The sequence below is a fragment of the Hippichthys cyanospilos genome, chromosome 2, assembly GCF_059441005.1.
Source record: "Hippichthys cyanospilos isolate Australia breed blue-spotted pipefish chromosome 2, RoL_Hcya_1.0, whole genome shotgun sequence".
Lineage (NCBI taxonomy): Eukaryota > Metazoa > Chordata > Actinopteri > Syngnathiformes > Syngnathidae > Hippichthys > Hippichthys cyanospilos.
In genome coordinates, this window is record NC_142370.1 from 25,683,321 (window position 1) to 25,700,524 (window position 17,204).

The following is a 17,204-nucleotide window of genomic DNA, read 5'->3' on the forward strand; positions in this document are numbered from 1 at the left end:
CGTTAAGTCGTGTATCGTGAAGAGTTGTCGTGCAAGAGAGAGCTGTAGTAAAAAAAACTTTGCACTGGCAGGTTTTCGATTTGAAGTCACAAGAAACACACAAACAATGTAGAGTCGAACTCAAACGAAGACAATTGAAAGCCACAAAATTTAGTGTCGTATTCACACGAAAAAAAAATCAAAACACACAATTTAGAGTCGAATTAACAAGCTATTACTTTTTCGGATACGAATGCGTGTATAATTATGCATTGGTCCTTTCAACAGCGACCTGACTCAATAAAACCGACTGTGGACCAGTTCTGCAAGTCAACGCGATACCCTGCGTCATCGGTCCCTTACTAACATGGCCGCAAATAGGGGTCATTCAGGCAACCACATGGCCACGCCTGTAAACCAATCAAAACACTCCTGCGGGGAACACTTCCGGTAGCGTTTCCTGTCAGTGTTTGTAAACTGAGAAAAAAAAACTGTGATTGCGTCAACTAATAATCCACAAAACTGCAGAAATTAAAAGGTAAGCAATCCCTCATCGAGCACAGTTTATTAGTCTGTGCATAATCGTTTGCTTTTGGATTTGTGAGTGTTTTAATACAGGCTGCGGTAGTGTTTTTGTGTCCAGCTCCGAGCCCGCACGCCCTGCCTGGTGTGCCTTGTGTGTGCTTGGCTGTTGTTGTGTAGTCTGGGCGCGAGGGAGGTGGGGGAGGGTGGGGGTCTCCGTCCCGCTAGAGTTCCCCCCAGAAACCGAACAACTAGCTAGCAAGCTAACAATCCTGTTCGCTTTCATTTGGTGCAGATTCCGTGTCTTGGCGTCACACTTTCACAATCCTTCTGAAAAATCAGAACTCGCGATACAGAACCGTCTTTTTGATAGACTTCCGCACAAGTATCCATTAACGCCAACCTGTTTTCTGGTAAGTTGCTAACTAGCCAACTTGCACAGTTATAAACGTGTCACCTGCTTCAGATCGTATATTCCTGCAAACGAAAACCCAGAGTATTACCAAGATAAAGGGATCTGCAAACAACGGGTAAATTTTCAGGAGACATCTGCAGCTAGGAGATGCTTTTCCATTTGCTCTTGATCGAAAATAGTTTAATCAAGCACAATTTACACAACATGGAATTAGAGCGTTTTTTTTTTTAATTTATACGGTATATGTATGTATATAAGAGCGTTTCTGACGATCATGTCACCTTACTGTGAAGGAAGTAGGGGAATTGGTACCTTTCAGAAAATCGATATTAACATGCAATGTGATGTATTAAAGAAGGAGAGAGCCCTCTTCTGGATAGGCTTCAGCGATTCATTTTTTAATGCAATCTACGGACCTTTATCAAAATACGTGGTGTGATAAATGTTGCGTGTCCAAAACACTCAACGTGATAATAGGCGAGTTGTATTGTAATTCTCCTTCTTTGGATCGTTCACTTATTATTACCTAAAATCTATTTATATTCAACAACAACCGACCGATAGTTACGTAGTGGTTTTTGTTGTTGTTTTGTTTTGTTTTAGCGTAAGGGAAACCCTTGATTTTGTTTGTTTTTTACTCAGACATAAATTAAACGGTGATCTTAATAAATTATTTTCCGAGTTTTTTTCTTTTGAAGCATCACAACAACTACAGCAAGCACAAAGCACACAAGCCATTTGTCATTTTTTTAAAGTTTCTATGCACTGTTGTGTAATCATGAGACTGCTATAATTGTTTTTTTTAATGCTGTACAACATAAGTTCTCAGACCAAACATACTGTTGAGAACTTTTCTCAAACCTTCACATCAATACATCCCTATTTATCGTGCTCAATTGTTTCACTTACTGTATTACATTGTCTGTCCGTGTTTGCCTGAAATGCCTGTGTCATATTTGCTTTGCTGTTGTGCTTTTTGGTGCCCTTCAAATGTTCAATCAATGTGAATCAAGCCGTCGGTGCTCGGTTGCCTGAGAACCTGGCCATTTTTGTGTGAGACCGGTCTGGTCTCATCCCTGTTGCGCCTGCTAACTTGATGAACATACATATGAAAGTAGAATGCTCCTGACTGAAGCATGTAGCTTTGTTTTGTCGTGCTTCTACTTTTCAGGCTTTGGGTGGTTGTGGTCTCTTCTGTTAGCACTCAACCTGACTGAGGTCAGCTCTTTCCCCCTCCCCGCTAAACACATACAAATTCAAAAGTACGGCGATGACACACCATTCAAACAACTCTGTTCAACACCATATGAAATGGGTCAGTGGAAGTCTCTTCATGTGCAGAATCAAAATCATTACAAGTAGTGCCCCCAGGCAGAGGCCTGTGACCTGTCTTTTGCATTTTTACTTCCATCGTTTTGCCCCTCTAGCACCTTCTCACTGTCCCCGTAAGGAGTCCCACGACCTGCTCAGGTGTTGCTGTTTGTGTTGCTAGACTGGCTTGCTCGGCTACGAGGCGGTGCTGTCCAGCATGGCCCTGATGCAAGCCAACAACATTCCAGGTCAAAAGAAGATGATGTCATCCCTGGGTCACGGGCACCGGGCGACTCCTGAGAGCCATCAAAGCCACTCGCACCACAGCCTCAGCCATCACGGACACCAAGGTCACCATGCTCAAGCCAACAGCCACGTAGGCCATCTGTCTACCGGGAGCTGTCCACCACTGGTGAGCGTGACCATTCTCTCGCAGAAAGATTTCATTTCATTGTGCAGTAAAATAATAATATTAGTAATAAGTACGTAGAGAAAATTTTGTAGCCGTGATTGAACCCTATTTTGTGTATTTCTTTTCTCTCCAAGCTTATCCAAAAGGATGGGGATTACCACACCTCGCGAATATTGGATGGGAAGAACATGCATAGCAGTCAGCACATCAAGAAAAAGCACAAAAAATCTGTTAAAGTAAAGGAGGAAGTACGGGTATGTTTCATCATGAGTACACACGTGAATGCACAACGGTATCGCAAAGCATGAACGATTCATGAACGTATGGACTAGGGATGGGATAAAGATACTTATTTTGTCATCCTTGGTAGCCTTTATTGCAGCAGCTCGACATGGATGATGACAGTTCTCTGAAAGTCCAGAAGAACTTCATCTGTGACCACTGCTACGGAGCTTTCCGGAGCAGCTACCATCTCAAGCGGCACATACTGACACACACCGGTAAGGAGCGAAAACCCTCATCAAAAAAGAAAAGTATCTTCACTCACATCCTTAACCATACCCACGTAGTTTTGAGCACAGAATTATCCAAAATGTTTTGATAGGATAAAGATGCATGTAGAAAAAAAAGGAGTTTCTCAAGATTGATTTGTTGTTTGAGACCATGTCCATCAGCCTTCATCAAACCTTGAGAAAATTGTCCTAGCCTCTTTCCCCACTCAACTTCATGGAAATTCCATTCGTCCATTCCATCCTCACATTAAACTATGTTTTTGCGAGCAAAATAACATTCTACAATGTTATTCCACTAAAACCTGGCATAATGACATTAAATCAAATATAAAGTAATTAAATCAGTTTTTGCTTCAATGAGTGGAAACTAGTCATTTAGCCAGCATACTTCCCATATGCAGTACAAAGAAGCAGTCTCAGTTCTTGTCGCTGATATTAGTATTTTTTTTATTCCCAGAAGCTCAAGAATGAAGTCCTGTTTGTATTGTTATATTGTCTTTTCACCTGTACTGCTCCACTGTCTGTGTTCACATAGCTGGTATTGTTCAGTTTGGGTTTTAAGTTAGGCCCTTACTGTCAAATAGAAATGTCAGAAAAATATAAATTTGCTTCAATCCAAATATTTGATAATATATGTACATTGCAGTTTACTTTTCAGTCGTCCTGAGAGGATTGTACCAATACCGATATCTTGTGGATGTCTGCAGGGGAAAAGCCTTATGCCTGCGACAGCTGCGATATGCGCTTCATTCAGCGGTACCACCTAGACCGACACAAGAGGGTGCACAGTGGCGAGAAACCCTATCAGTGCGATCGTTGCAATCAGGTTAGTCAGATTTTCCGGCAACTACATCAGGTACTCGACCTGCGCAACTTAATGAGAACCAATACAAGAACTGTATCAACCTTCCTGAAATTTCCAATTAAAGCATGCTCGGGTTTGCTTTATATTAGGGGAAGGATATTTAGTTCCTTGCAAGAGTATTTTCCCCCTTTGTCAGCTTTCTGTATATTTATCACTTGTATTTTCACGTTTAATCATACCAATATTCATAGCACACACTGAGACAACCCAAGAACTGTATATATAAAATAAGGTTCTCTGAATGATGATTTTGTTTATGATGGGGGTGGGATACAAACCGATCTAACGCCACGTGAACATGTAATTGACTCCTGAACCAACTCATTGACTCTGCCATATTAGATAGTTTACTCGCAAAAACTCTCCGTTTAAGGTCACACTGCAGCTTTTCTATCCGGAGTTTGACTTGGCCCCACCAAAACCAAAATTTTTTTTAGTCTTTCTGGGGTTGAATTGATGGTTGTTTTCCTTCAGGACAGAATTATTTTTTTCCGTTAATCACAGCAAGTTCATCCTGGTCCTTGGGAAGCAAAGCACAGTCCCAGACCATCACACTGCCAGCACCATGCTTTCCTGTTGGCAGTGTGTTCTTTTTATTAAATACTGTGCCATTTTACTCCATGCATATTGGGCTGCACACATTTCAGGAGCCTTTTGAGTTTTGTGACATCAGTGGTTTTTGCCTGCGAACCCTACTATAGATGCAATTTTTTTCCAGTGTCTTTGACATCATCAGTTTTCCAGAAGAACAGCTTGAGCAATGATATATGTCCTCTTTTCTATTTCTCGTGTTTATAAAAAATAGTTAGCCTTACTTGAATGTCTCACTCTATGTCACGCAACCCTGTTATGCATGTACCCAGAATTAGACAATGTTTTTTAATTTGCTTTCTTTCTTTTTTACGTAAATAAGTTTGTCCTCTTGGTCAGCGGTACTAGTTGCTTAAAGGATAGTTACTCCTCCTGAGAGAGTGCAGATTTGCAACGCTGTTGCCTGCAACCCTGTTTTGTGATTAGAATAAAAATGTTTATTTATAAAAGCATGTCATAAAACGTATAGCAATGATCTGTAAACTGCACTAATCCATGTTTATTACCTACGATTGATGAATATGTTGCAGAAAATCAGAAATTTGAAGTTTGACTTTTCATGAATCTTGATTTGACACCCCAAACTGGTTGCCAGCCAATTGCAGGGCACACAGGGACAAACAACCATTCACTCACCCAGTCACATTAAGTGACAATTTGGAGTCTCCAATACACGTGCCATGCATATTTTTGGCATGGGGGAGGAAGCCGGAGTGCCCAGAGAGAACACTCGGGCTTGAGGGAGAACATGCACACAGAAAGGCTGCAGTCAGCCCGAGTTGAACTTGTGACTGAACTGTGAGGCGGATGTGCTAACCGCGCTTCCATCGTGCCACGGTTTGTCTCAGTGTGATATTAAAATTGGTTTCATTGAATGAACCCTTTGCAAGTGATTAAATATGCAAAAGACAGATGGGGGACAATACTTTTTTACAGCACTGTATATAAGTCTGTTTTTGGGCTTGTCATTTGGAGATAAGTCAAACTGCATTGCTGCAACTTGATCTCCTGACCTCATAGGCATTGACCACTCGGTTAGGCTAACCCTAACACTAAATTTAAGACCTGTTGGGCGAAAAAAAAAGTTTGGGTTTTTTTTTTTTTTTCATCCTACGTAGCCCCCCTGGTGCCAGGGTATTTAAAAAAAAAAATGCACCTATCCGTACGCAGTTTAGTAATCCGTACCCTCAGGACCGTGTGTATGGTTTACTGTAGACGCTGAATTGAGAAAAAAAAAAAAAAAAAAAAGCTATATTGAAGGAACCAGTTGAACAACAAACTGTCGATCTTGACCAATCCAAACGTCCATTAGTAACAAGCAGGGCTTGATTTCCGGGCTCAGCAGGGCAATCAAAGATGTGCTGCCTGACCATCAGCGGCCAATACTGTCAATAACACGCTTTTAGAAGTCTTCACGCGGCACGGTTTCGTAAACATACGGTTTACCAAACCATACGCACGGATTACTAAATAGAGGAAACGGATTACTAAACCGTGGGTACGGATTAGTACAAATAAAAAAATGTATACCCTGGCACCAATAGGGCTCCGTACATTCCCGACTGTCAAAGTTGTGTTTATTTTGTTGTGTTTGTGTAAATTTCTGTCTTCATGAGAATGTGATCTGCTGGGCCTTCCTAATCACTATTCGGCCCATGTAATAATATTGATAATAAATATAAATCTTTGTCTGACAAGGGTACAGGTCTCTAGAATTTAAATACAGCAGTGTATTTAACAATGTATCTCCATTAACTTGATGCAGCTCTTTTATTTATGGGGGGGGGGGGGGGTAAATATTGATTCTTAACTGCGCAAGTGGATGGACGTGGCACAGTCGCATGCTGTTTGCGTATAATATTGGCGGCGTATACATGACTTTATGACAGCCATCATTCTCGTCTCACTCCTCAGACCTTCTCACGGACAGACAGGCTGCTGAGGCATCGGCGCTTGTGTACCGCCGGGATCAGTAAAGATGACAGCCAGTGTTGTGATAGTCGCTCATCGGCATACTCGCAGGGCACATCTGGTCACACGGCATCCTGGAGCCCCTTACAGTCATCTAGCAGCCGCCTGACTGTCTGACCTCCAACCCCCTGCTCACCGCAAAGACCTAATGGACAGTCAGCGACTCAGTGATGTTGATTGGCAGCTTCACAGAGACCTGAACACAACTTAGATTACACACCTAGCTAACAACCAGACATAAAGTAGTTTGTCATAGGTTTTTTTTTTTTTTTAATGTACCTTTTTATTATCCTTTTCTCTTTGTTTTTGTGAGATCAGAGGGGAAAGACAAATTCTCATTTTCCCAACAAGGCTCTCTCCTCACTGTGTGATGGCAATAAGTGGATGTCATGCACTCACAATTTATCACACTGAAGACTTCTAATTGCGCTGCTGGCGTGGAATACACTTAAGGTGTTACTGACAGTATTGGCCGCTGATGGTCAGGCAGCACATCTTTGATTGCCCTGCTGAGCCCGGAAATCAAGCCCCGCTTCTTACTATTGGACGTTTGGATTGGTCAAGATCGACACAGTTTGTTGTTCAACTCTCTCCATCGTGTAAGACTCCGTTACCTTGCAGTAGTAATTAGCAACTCATGTAATATTTTAGGTTTTGTGTTGTAATTGAAAATCAGTGTATATTTTAATCTGTACAAATTTAAATGAATTGTGAAACAAGAAGCTGTTCAACTTATTAAAACAAACAGTACCAATGGCAAAACTAAGGCTCATATCAAATACAAATATGCATTTAGTCCTCCACTTTGCCTTTACTTTTTATTCTGCTTATTTACAGTTGTAACTCCAGTAATGAACCTGTTTTTGGATCTAGTTCAAGTTGATTGTGCAATCTGTTAGTCTTGTTTTTAGGTCCATGTTCCAGTTCGTTCGTTCCTCCTTTCTAGACATTTTGTGGTAAGTGGGACAGAAGTTGTTTTATTTTTTTGTTGTTTTTTTAAGTTTAGCTATTTAGTTTTAGTTGGAGTCAGAGGCCAGTAAACGTTTGTATCAGTCTTAACATGATCGAATGTGACAACACTGTGTCAGTTCCTTTCATCTCTAGTGTGAAATAGTTTAATATCTTCAGTGAAGGTGCCATGGGGTTGGGGGGGGCAATATCCTAGATTCTACTCTGCTGTATATGGTTTAATGTTTACAACACATTGAACGGAAGTAATTAGCTCGGTTGCAGTACAGTTGACCTTTTCCTCCCCAATCTATCTAGATTTTTTTGGGGTGGTTCTGTTGGTATTTTTAAACTATGTTAAAGAAGTTGGGAGGCCCATCAATTACATTGCTCACTGCTTATGAAGTTTATGTATGTTGAAGGGGGTTCTTCTTTACAAATGAAAATATAATTAAGAAGCAACCATTTTTTACCCTCACACTTCAGGTGTTGCTATTTTTTCATTGTTTACTTTTCTGCATTTAAATAAATGTGTAAACCTCACCTTTGTTAAGCATTTCAAGGTGAAATGGTGTACATTTTGCGTTGTGCATGGAGTTTTAGGGTCATAAGTTTCAATAAAACTATTCATTTGTAATCATGCTATACTTACTTATTAAATAGGACAGATATTTACATTTTTAAAACTCCTAAAAATGTTCAATGGCAAAATAATTTGAGTATAATAGTCTTAACACGCTGCAATGATGTGTACACAAGTGGTCCAGTTCCCACTAAGAGAATGTGTGCTTGCGTGCGTGTGTGTTTGTGTGTATGCGTGTGTGCGTGTGACTGTTTGTCTCTATATGTGCCCGGTGATTGACTGGCGACAAGTCTGATAATAAATCTTTTCACCTTGTTGTCGGCTGGTATTTTTACAGGATTCCAGAAAACTGATGGATTAATTTTTACTTTGAAAATGTAATTTATTGTTCGCCATTCCCTAACCCTAATCTTGCACGGACAAAAACTGTTGATTTACAATGTAATGTGCAACAGATTTTTATTATTTGCTTAGTTTCCACATCTAATGTGCTAAAAGGAAAGGCGAGCGCCAAAAGCAATACCCGTTTCTGCCACAAGAGGGTATTGTGTCTTAGTTTTTTTTCTCGGAGGGAGTGAAGTGTCCAATGACGTCAGATAAACAACACTGTCGTGAGGAAGTGTATCCATGTGGTCATTACTCACAGAAAGTCTTTATTTTCGAACATTTCAAGAAGATGGGGCCAGGACGACTCAATTTGCCAAACGCACGCAGCAGATAACTTCGAATTCCTCGAAGGGAAGGACAGTGCGTTCATTGCTCCATTCTTCCCAGCATGTGTCGTCAGCGCAGCTCCCTTGCCTCTGGCACCTCTTTGCCAATGACCAGTTCTTTAATTAAAGCATTAGGTTAGGCTGCATGAGATCAGCCCTGAAGCCTGCTGGGAGTGTGCGCTCTCCCCCCATGGGAGACATCCCTTCCCTCCGCCGTCAGATTTACAGCACCCACAGGCCCCCGGCACTTAACAATGGCCCTCTGTAAGTGAGGGCGATTGGGAGGAGATCAGAACGGGGGTGAGAACACTCCATCTTCATACACAAAGTGCAGAAATCATCCAGGTTTGAAATCATCTCAGCGAGACAGAGCGATCATGGAGTCGGTCCAGAGGTAAAATGTACAAGTGCTGCCTTGCGTGCAGGCTGGAGGAGACTGATAGCCAGCTTTCTACCTGCTCGCCTCGCCTGTCAAAGGTGTAAAAAATGGGCCCTTCAAAGAGAAATTCCACCACCGGCGAGTAAATCTCAGCTGAGAGGAGACAGTGGGGTTCTGACTATGTGTGCATGTGCATATGTGTGTAAAAGGTTCACAGAAACAAGTTCTCAGTACCAGAAATATTTGAATGCCCCCCCCACCATTTCAAAATGGATAACAATTTCACCAACATGCAAACACTGTAGATGAAAGCATGGCTTTCACAGCTGTGTCTATCTCTGTTGCCCAAGGTGAAGGGCAACCTTTTCATCGTCAGCTTTGATTAATCACAGAAGAAGTGGTTGGAATAAGCATTCATCAGGCTTGTGGCAGCTCACCTCACTCTGTTAATTAGTGATGATATTTAAGCTCCTCTGTGGCTGCCATTCTACTACTTCTCATTCAAATTTCCATCACCCTGTGTGAGTTACTCCTATGTTCCTTTCACACCTCGGTGAACACATCCTTCCAAATCCCCACAATCACAAATGGAATATCACAGCAATACAGCAGGGCTTTCCCCTTACTAAAGAAATTGATGAAGCTGAGGTCGCCTACAATGCCCCACATGCATTTCAATGTGAAGCAATTCTGCACAAATGCAAAACAACAAAAAAAAACATTCTTAATCCACAGTGATATAACCTGCCTGGGAGATTTTCTAGTGTAAAGTGTAAAGGCATTACTAAATAATGATTCCCAAATATTGTAATATTCTTTAGTACTAGGGATTATCATTCAGAGATTAATTATGTATGTGGGTAATATGTGGCCTCACATAACCATAACCAAAGGCAAAGTATGGAATATTCACAGGCACAATATTAGACTAAAGCGAAGATATTTCTTTTTAAGTTTTTTCAACGCTCATTTTACTCATTGTGGAGCTAATAAACAGTGTCTTATTTTCTCTATTTAAAGAGGTACTAAGGGTGGTAGTTTCTGGTGTTCAAACTGCTAGCAAGATTTGGATGTGGCCCCTCTTAACAAACATCCCCCACTGAGTGGTGGGTCTAAAATTGGGCCTCTAAAATGGGGGTCTTTTAAAGCCGCATTGTGTAGACTTAAGAATTGTAACTGGTGTTGGGTGAATGCTGCACTCGCACCTTGGTGTCTCAAAGAGAACCTAATTTGGAAGAATACACCAAACGAGCAAATACAAATACAAATCACAATTCACCATTAGTTTCAGTGCACAACAGCGTGGAATCTACAAAACCTGGGCAAGTACGTCAACATCTGTTAGTTACCCCGCAGACAGAGGTGGGAAGTTCATTGGCACAGACACTAGGTGAGTGACACAAGCGCTGTACAGAAAATCCAAGTATTTGCTAAATGCAAACAACATCCACGGTACAAGGAAGCCATAGCTGCTCTTTTTGCCTGTTCTTTTAAAGGTAAATTCTTGTTATATCGCAATGTCTTTGCTGCGGTTTTCTTTTCTTCTCTTCCTTCTCCTTCTTTAATTCACGATTGGCATACAAACGTTCTATTTCCTTTTTTCCGTTTTTATTTGCGATCGGCATACAAACCAGAAACTCTAAAACTGAAGACCCGAAGCTCGGCTGCATACAAGACACAAACTGGCATCCCAAACATGATTTGAATTATATAGGTGAGAGATTTCCTCTTTCTCTTTCTGTAGATAAAAAAAAGAAAAACATGACTGCCCGCATCTGAGCGGCACTCCCCACGTAACATAAATAGTGATTACTAAACCTACGATTATATTATTTATATATAAAAAAAAGATTTGATAGAACACTTTTATTTACTCCTTATTGAAATTTCCAATGGGTTTTTAAAAGGAATAATTATCCAAAGGTTACACATTTTCCCTTTAAGAGGCCAGTTAAATGCCCTGTTGGTCACATACCCAACCCCATGTTCTCATTTTATTTTGTTTTCCCATGAGTCTCGTGTGTGAGCCTCCAGTTTTGTCCCGAAGAAGTGCGCATTTTGTCTCACTCGAGTTGACTCATCTTTACACGATCTTATTATCAGGGCTGAGCGTCTGGAAAATCTTCATACTCCCCCCGACATATTGATCTGTTCCTAACTCCATACCCTCTATAATTCGCAGCTGTGATCCCAAGGGTAGTGGCGCCAATCGCATCCCACTGCTGCTACCACATCAAACAATGCCGTCTCATGTCATGCCCACGAAGCCACGGGTCTTCATTTACCAACGTGCGTATGCACCACTGTGTGATTCATCAAAAGTTTTGTACTTGAAATTATGATTGAAAATGAGAACGTCCTCAAATCATGCGTGCGCTTCAGGAAAAACACACACACACGTCTTTTACCCAAGATCCGCAACCTTTTGAAACCAGTTACTCATACATTTTTTGAGGTGTGTACAGTCAAGTAAAAATCTCAGTGGTAATGAACCTACCTGTCGAGCAGAAATGTTGTTAAATATGCTTTGCTTTTGAATGACCGTCCAACTTAGTTTCAGCAAAGTTCCCGAAGTACACGCTAACAGCTTAGCGTGACGCTTCGGCACTGTGCTGGTCTGACCACGGGTGCTCGACAAGTGCTTGAGTTTATTCTCTGCTCACATTCAAGCAAATGCTTTTCAACTGCAGCTGTAGTTCTTCATTCACCATGCAGATGAATAATGACACAAAACGTACTGCACTGGGAGCAACTCAAGACTTGTTTTTTTGCCTATGAATGGAATATTCTTCAATGGCCAAGTCTGTGACCAGATTTCAAGCCAATGCAGCATGTTTTTCACTTACTGAAGACAAATGTCAAGGCAACACATCCAACTACCAAGCAGCAGGTCAAAACGACAACAGTGAAAGCCAAGAAAAGCATATTGAGGGTGGGAAAAATGACATTTGATGATGTCCACGGTCCTAGTATTTAGGACATTTTGGACTGTAAATAATATCAATGCAAGCATTAAATGTGATGATTATGTATCTTTGAACACGATCATTTTGAGCCTCAAAAAAGGTCCCCTGCACAGAATGGCTGTAGCCTACTGCAAATGAAAATGTATTATTTTTAGGCAACCTACCACAGTAAAGCGGAAAATCTACCGTTTCGTTTCGAATTCATTTAATGTTTCTATTTTCCGGATAACTTTGGACTTTACAAAGGGGAAGAGACTGAAGGAGTGACCAAAAAATTGTGGTTGACTTTGCGATTTAGCCGCACTTCTCATTTGTGGCAGAGCACTGCCTCCACAGTAATTGTGGCAGTGAGCCCAAATCCTTTAATTCTGCATAATTTTCCATATTCATTACCGCACATGAATGGATTAAAACGATTTCATATAAACGTTAACGTTACTATAATGCTGTACTTTCAACTTGTCCAGAATTACCTTGTTTTTTGTAAATGCCCTTTTCTTTTAAGAAAAGAAGTTTTTCATCTTTCTACGCATGTTCATGAAAGAATAATGAAATTTGTATTTCTCAGTGGCCTGAACACAACCCAATAACCTGTTTTCACTTACTGAAAACAGCACAGATGGCAGCAACATCCAAACCCATACAGCAAGTGATGGCCTGGCAAAGCATCGGTGGAAAGGAAACTGAGAATAAATATGCTCAATGGGCTGTGAACAAAATGATGGCTATGCCAAACAACTGTATTCAAAAATAGAAATCAATTCTTGGAATGGAAATCACCATTTTTTGTAATTATAGTTGAATTTGGCCACAAACAGAACATTTATATCATTCCTTTTGGGTAACGAACTAATCAAAATTACTTAGCTTTAACGGCACATAAGAAATAAAATCTTTGTTACAACAACAAAACAACACACACATTCTTTGCCTGGGATTGCAATGTGATGTTTCATGATGTTGCCTAGGTTCACAGTAACAGATGACCGAGGTAAAAGACAGGAACAATGTCATCAACATTCCCAAACAAAAGGAACGACATCAGGGCGTCGTATGGGGATGTGTTAAAGTGCCTTTTTTCTACAAGGGGAGTGTTATGCTTTATTAACATACCTTGGCTTTACGCCACAGTTTACATACAGCTGGTTTGGACAGGTTAGGGCTGAGCTGCTTCTGTAGTGAACAACTAGCGAGCCCCAGTATGACTGGCTCAGTAGGAGCGCTCAGCCTTCTCTCTATAATCACTATAATCGCGCAAGACTCAAGCACTCTCACTCAAACTTGTAGCCAACTTGCAGTGGAGGACATTGCGTGGACAAATGCAATATAATTGAGGCAGAGCTTTTGATTCCTAGTGACTCAACGCTTAATATTTTGACAGAAATTATCTGCAGCGCTTACAAAGGACACAGGCCGTTTTATTGCGGCTGCATTTTGTTTCAAATCCCTCTAAAGTGAATATAAATTGTCGAGAAGAGAGTCGTTAACAATCCTGTCATGTGTGAAAGATTAACACGCTGTGGGTGTGTCCACTAAGTGCGCTGAGACCACACCCTGCTCAAATGTCACTCAAATACCTCTATACTATAACCCGCATTCCCACACTGATACTTATTGTAATTGATCTAAAGGCTGCCAGTGAATGAATCAAAGGACAGTGAGTTAAAATAATCTGTATCATAATTATAGTGACAACAAGACGCATCTTTTGACACCTCGTTTGCGCGGCTACTTTGAACAGTTCGGACCCTATTCCACGAATAAAAAACATACCAAAATATGATAAGTAATAAACGGGGTCCAGCAGCTCCGTATTGAGTTCAAGGAGGGAGGTCAGAATGACATCACTGCTTTTTGTCAGCTTGCCTACGGTGTTTTTGCATTGTGCGTTTGCATCCACCCAGTGGAATCTCATCAAGCAAAGTCATGCGGTTGTTTTGAATTCACAGCTCTTTGTTTTGTGTAGTTTGTTGGTGAAGTGCAGTAGTATTAAACAGCCTAAAACGTCTACTATGAAAATGCATCCACTACGCCAAAGTGCAGTTTAGTGTGAAGTCAGCTAAGATCATTGCCACCGTACGATTATCACATCACAAATTTCCAAAATATCCTAAGTCAGACTTCAGAGGAAAAGTGTAGAAATCAATTAAGAAGACGGACTGATTTAAGTCAGTGCACTCATATTTTACTTCTCAAGCCAAAGCCATGTGGTTGACTTCGCAGTCTGAAAGTCATTGCAGGGCAGTAAAGTAGTCACGTCTGTACAACCCCTGTCATACATGCAATAAAAACGTCTTTTTCCATAATATCTCTCCTTGCAGGGCAATTCAATTCACCAAAATCGCACGATGGCTCACTCTCGGACAAGAACGATGGTCATTTTAGGGAGCCACGATGTCTTGTCACCGGCACGGCAGCCTCAAAGGTACGGCTGCGTCCCTTAAGCCTTGTGTATCAGAGTTTAAGAACAACCCTTCAGTTGGAGCCCAGTAATGAGCCCATAATGCAGTGTTTTTATACTTATTGTACCTTCAGGAAGAGGAACAGTCGTCCAATGCATCCCTAGTTTGTGCTGATTTTTTTTGTTTGTTTTTTTAAACTGACTTCACACAGCAACACCCCGGAGTAGCTGGCCTTACGTCTAATGTGAAATACCAAAGCGAGGGATGCGATATCCTAGGGAAACGCTGAGCGAATTCGCCCGCAGGTTGATAGACAGGGCAGGGGCAGCCATGCTATTTACCCATGGAAATTTCCACGGGTCAAGGTTGTTACGAGGCCGGATTTTTGGTGAGGACGGTCTGTCAGGCAGACGACGATTGTGTTGCATGTTGCTGAGAATTTCAAACAAAAGGTGATCTCGTTTTAAGTTGTACAAAATGAGGTACTTTATGCTCGCCATTCAGATTGAAATCATTGGTTGAGGACTGGTGTGAAATCGTCCCTCTGTGGGGTTTTTTTTTGGATGCCTTACCCAAGCCCAACACACATTTTTCTGATCTTTCTCCCAGCGCACAAGGTCTCTTGAAGCCCCTTATGACGTCAGAGCTATTATGCTGGAGCACCACCTCCCTTCAGGGATAAGACTTTACGATTGCAACCTGACACCGTTTCTGTGTCCTATAAGCCACTGAGCAGTAACTCACTTCAAAGGCAGGAGGCATCAAATCTCAGTGCGCCCATAAATTAAGATGTCAGCTTTTGGCCAATGAGAGAGAGGCGTTAAATCACAGCTGTCATGCTGGCGGCCAATGGAAAGACGATGGTAGTAAATCTGTCATGGCCGTCTCTGTTAACAGTGTTGTGGTGTGGATGGGGAATCCACGGGGAGGGAGGGGGGAAGAGAGCAAATGACGGGGAGGAGGGAGGGGCAAATAGGAGGCTCAGAGGTATGCCGGATTATATGCTCTTTTTACGTTCTTTTTCTCCTGAAGCTAAACACACATAGAGATATAAGTCCAAACTGAAAAGGGCTCCTGGAGGATTTTTTTCTGCATAAAACAAGACTAAACACGCAAGGGGGAAAAACTGACTTGGGAAACATTCGCAAAGCTTAAAGGCTACAATCGTGTGTTTGTTTTCATGCGTGTGTGTGTGTGTATTATTGCTGACGTCTGCAATGAAAATGAATTATCAGCATTCTTTAGTACTGTTTTGTATCATCGCTGGTCCAAAAGTGTTGACTGCTTGATAACAGCAGGAACCCTCGGCTGTCATGACACAGCGCCATCAGGATTATGGCCTGTGGTGGACGAGGTGGAAGGAAGGGGGGGGGGGGTCGTCAGGAGGGGTAAGGTCCATTCCAGATGTGCCCGACTTGTAAGCGTGTGACCATGTATACTTGCCAACTGGGGAAGCAAGGCTTGAAGATTCCATTTGGCCTGTTCCATCAAAACAGCTCCGGTCTTTGCATAAAGTGCTTTTGCATAAAGAGTGGATCCATTTCCATTCCTTCTGGGGCATGCATTCTGGAATGGGCTGAACCGGGGAAGGGAAAATGTTGGGAAAGCGGAGGGGAAATACATCGCATTGAATATCTACGGAATTAACAATGCCCTTGGTAGACCACTTTAATTTTCCTATCAAGTTGGACATTTTCATGTAATAAATCTTACACGTATCATAAAATAACTGATCTTGCAAAGGCTATGCTATTCCAGTCCAAAAGGGGTGGGAGGGAAAAAGCTGTAACTTAACAAAGCCCACAATTTTTTTTCACCAACCTGTAACGACGTCCAATAAACCAACCACATTCACGATGACAGTTTTATCTGACGTCAACAAAAAATAAACATTAGCATCAAAATTTACAGTCATTTTTGTCATTACAATGAATGCTCTTTTTTTCGGTGGGAGCATAAACAGCTTGCTGAATTATGGCGAAGGCAGGCAAGAGTGCAGCGGTGAAGGTGTTGTTTTTGGACGGCTTTTTCAGGAGTAGTCGTGATTCTCCGTTCTATGGGAATCCATAAAGAGACCTAGAGAGGCCAGCGGGGACCATAAAGCACGTCAGGCTGCAGAGTTGCTGCATGCCCAGGCCCAGGCTCATTTCATCTCCTCCTCCTCCTGCACAAGCACACATGCACAAGCACGTGTGCTCTAGCATAACCTTTAATGGCCTCTTTTTTTTTCTCCATTCGGATTAGATTACTGTTTATTTTTACTCATTTCACCTCATTTAGTCATTTATTTCGAGTTCTATTAGTATCTTTACATTATTGCTCCTTACTGGACGGAAATGTCGGAGCATAAAATAGCCTTGTTAATTTTAACACGGCACATCATTAAATATCACGAGGGTCTCGCTCTTTGTCCTGCTCAGCCGATACAATGGCAACCGCTTTAATATATTTATCGCATGGGATCCAAAATGGTGGCATTGTTTTTCTCAGTCGTTTCTCATTTGCAGGCCATGCTATCAGATGGGTGCTCAGGTTCATTGACTATGACATAAAGACTCTAAGCTCACCGATGATGACAATTTATTGACTAATTCACACAGTGCACTCTCTCACTTACACACACACAGGCACACGC

General features: G+C 41.6%; 1 protein-coding gene across 6 annotated transcripts; it reads left to right on the forward strand.

Annotated features, from left to right (window-relative positions):
* Positions 1 to 415: 415 nt before the first annotated feature.
* On the forward strand, positions 416 to 8,163 carry znf740b (zinc finger protein 740b). Of its 6 annotated transcripts, none has more exons than XM_088436630.1 (7): positions 424 to 517; positions 2,088 to 2,231; positions 2,409 to 2,639; positions 2,774 to 2,893; positions 3,010 to 3,139; positions 3,859 to 3,977; positions 6,522 to 8,163. In XM_088436630.1, the coding sequence occupies exons 2-7, from the start codon at positions 2,187 to 2,189 to the stop codon at positions 6,693 to 6,695; spliced, it is 819 nt and encodes a 272-aa protein (XP_088292756.1). In that variant the 5' UTR covers positions 424 to 517; positions 2,088 to 2,186; the 3' UTR covers positions 6,696 to 8,163. The 6 variants fall into 6 exon arrangements, with proteins under 6 accessions (XP_088292774.1, XP_088292756.1, XP_088292765.1 ...); XM_088436639.1 differs by lacking the exon at positions 424 to 517 and adding an exon at positions 703 to 914; XM_088436648.1 differs by lacking the exon at positions 2,088 to 2,231 and having other exon boundaries at positions 416 to 517.
* Positions 8,164 to 17,204: the final 9,041 nt, after the last annotated feature.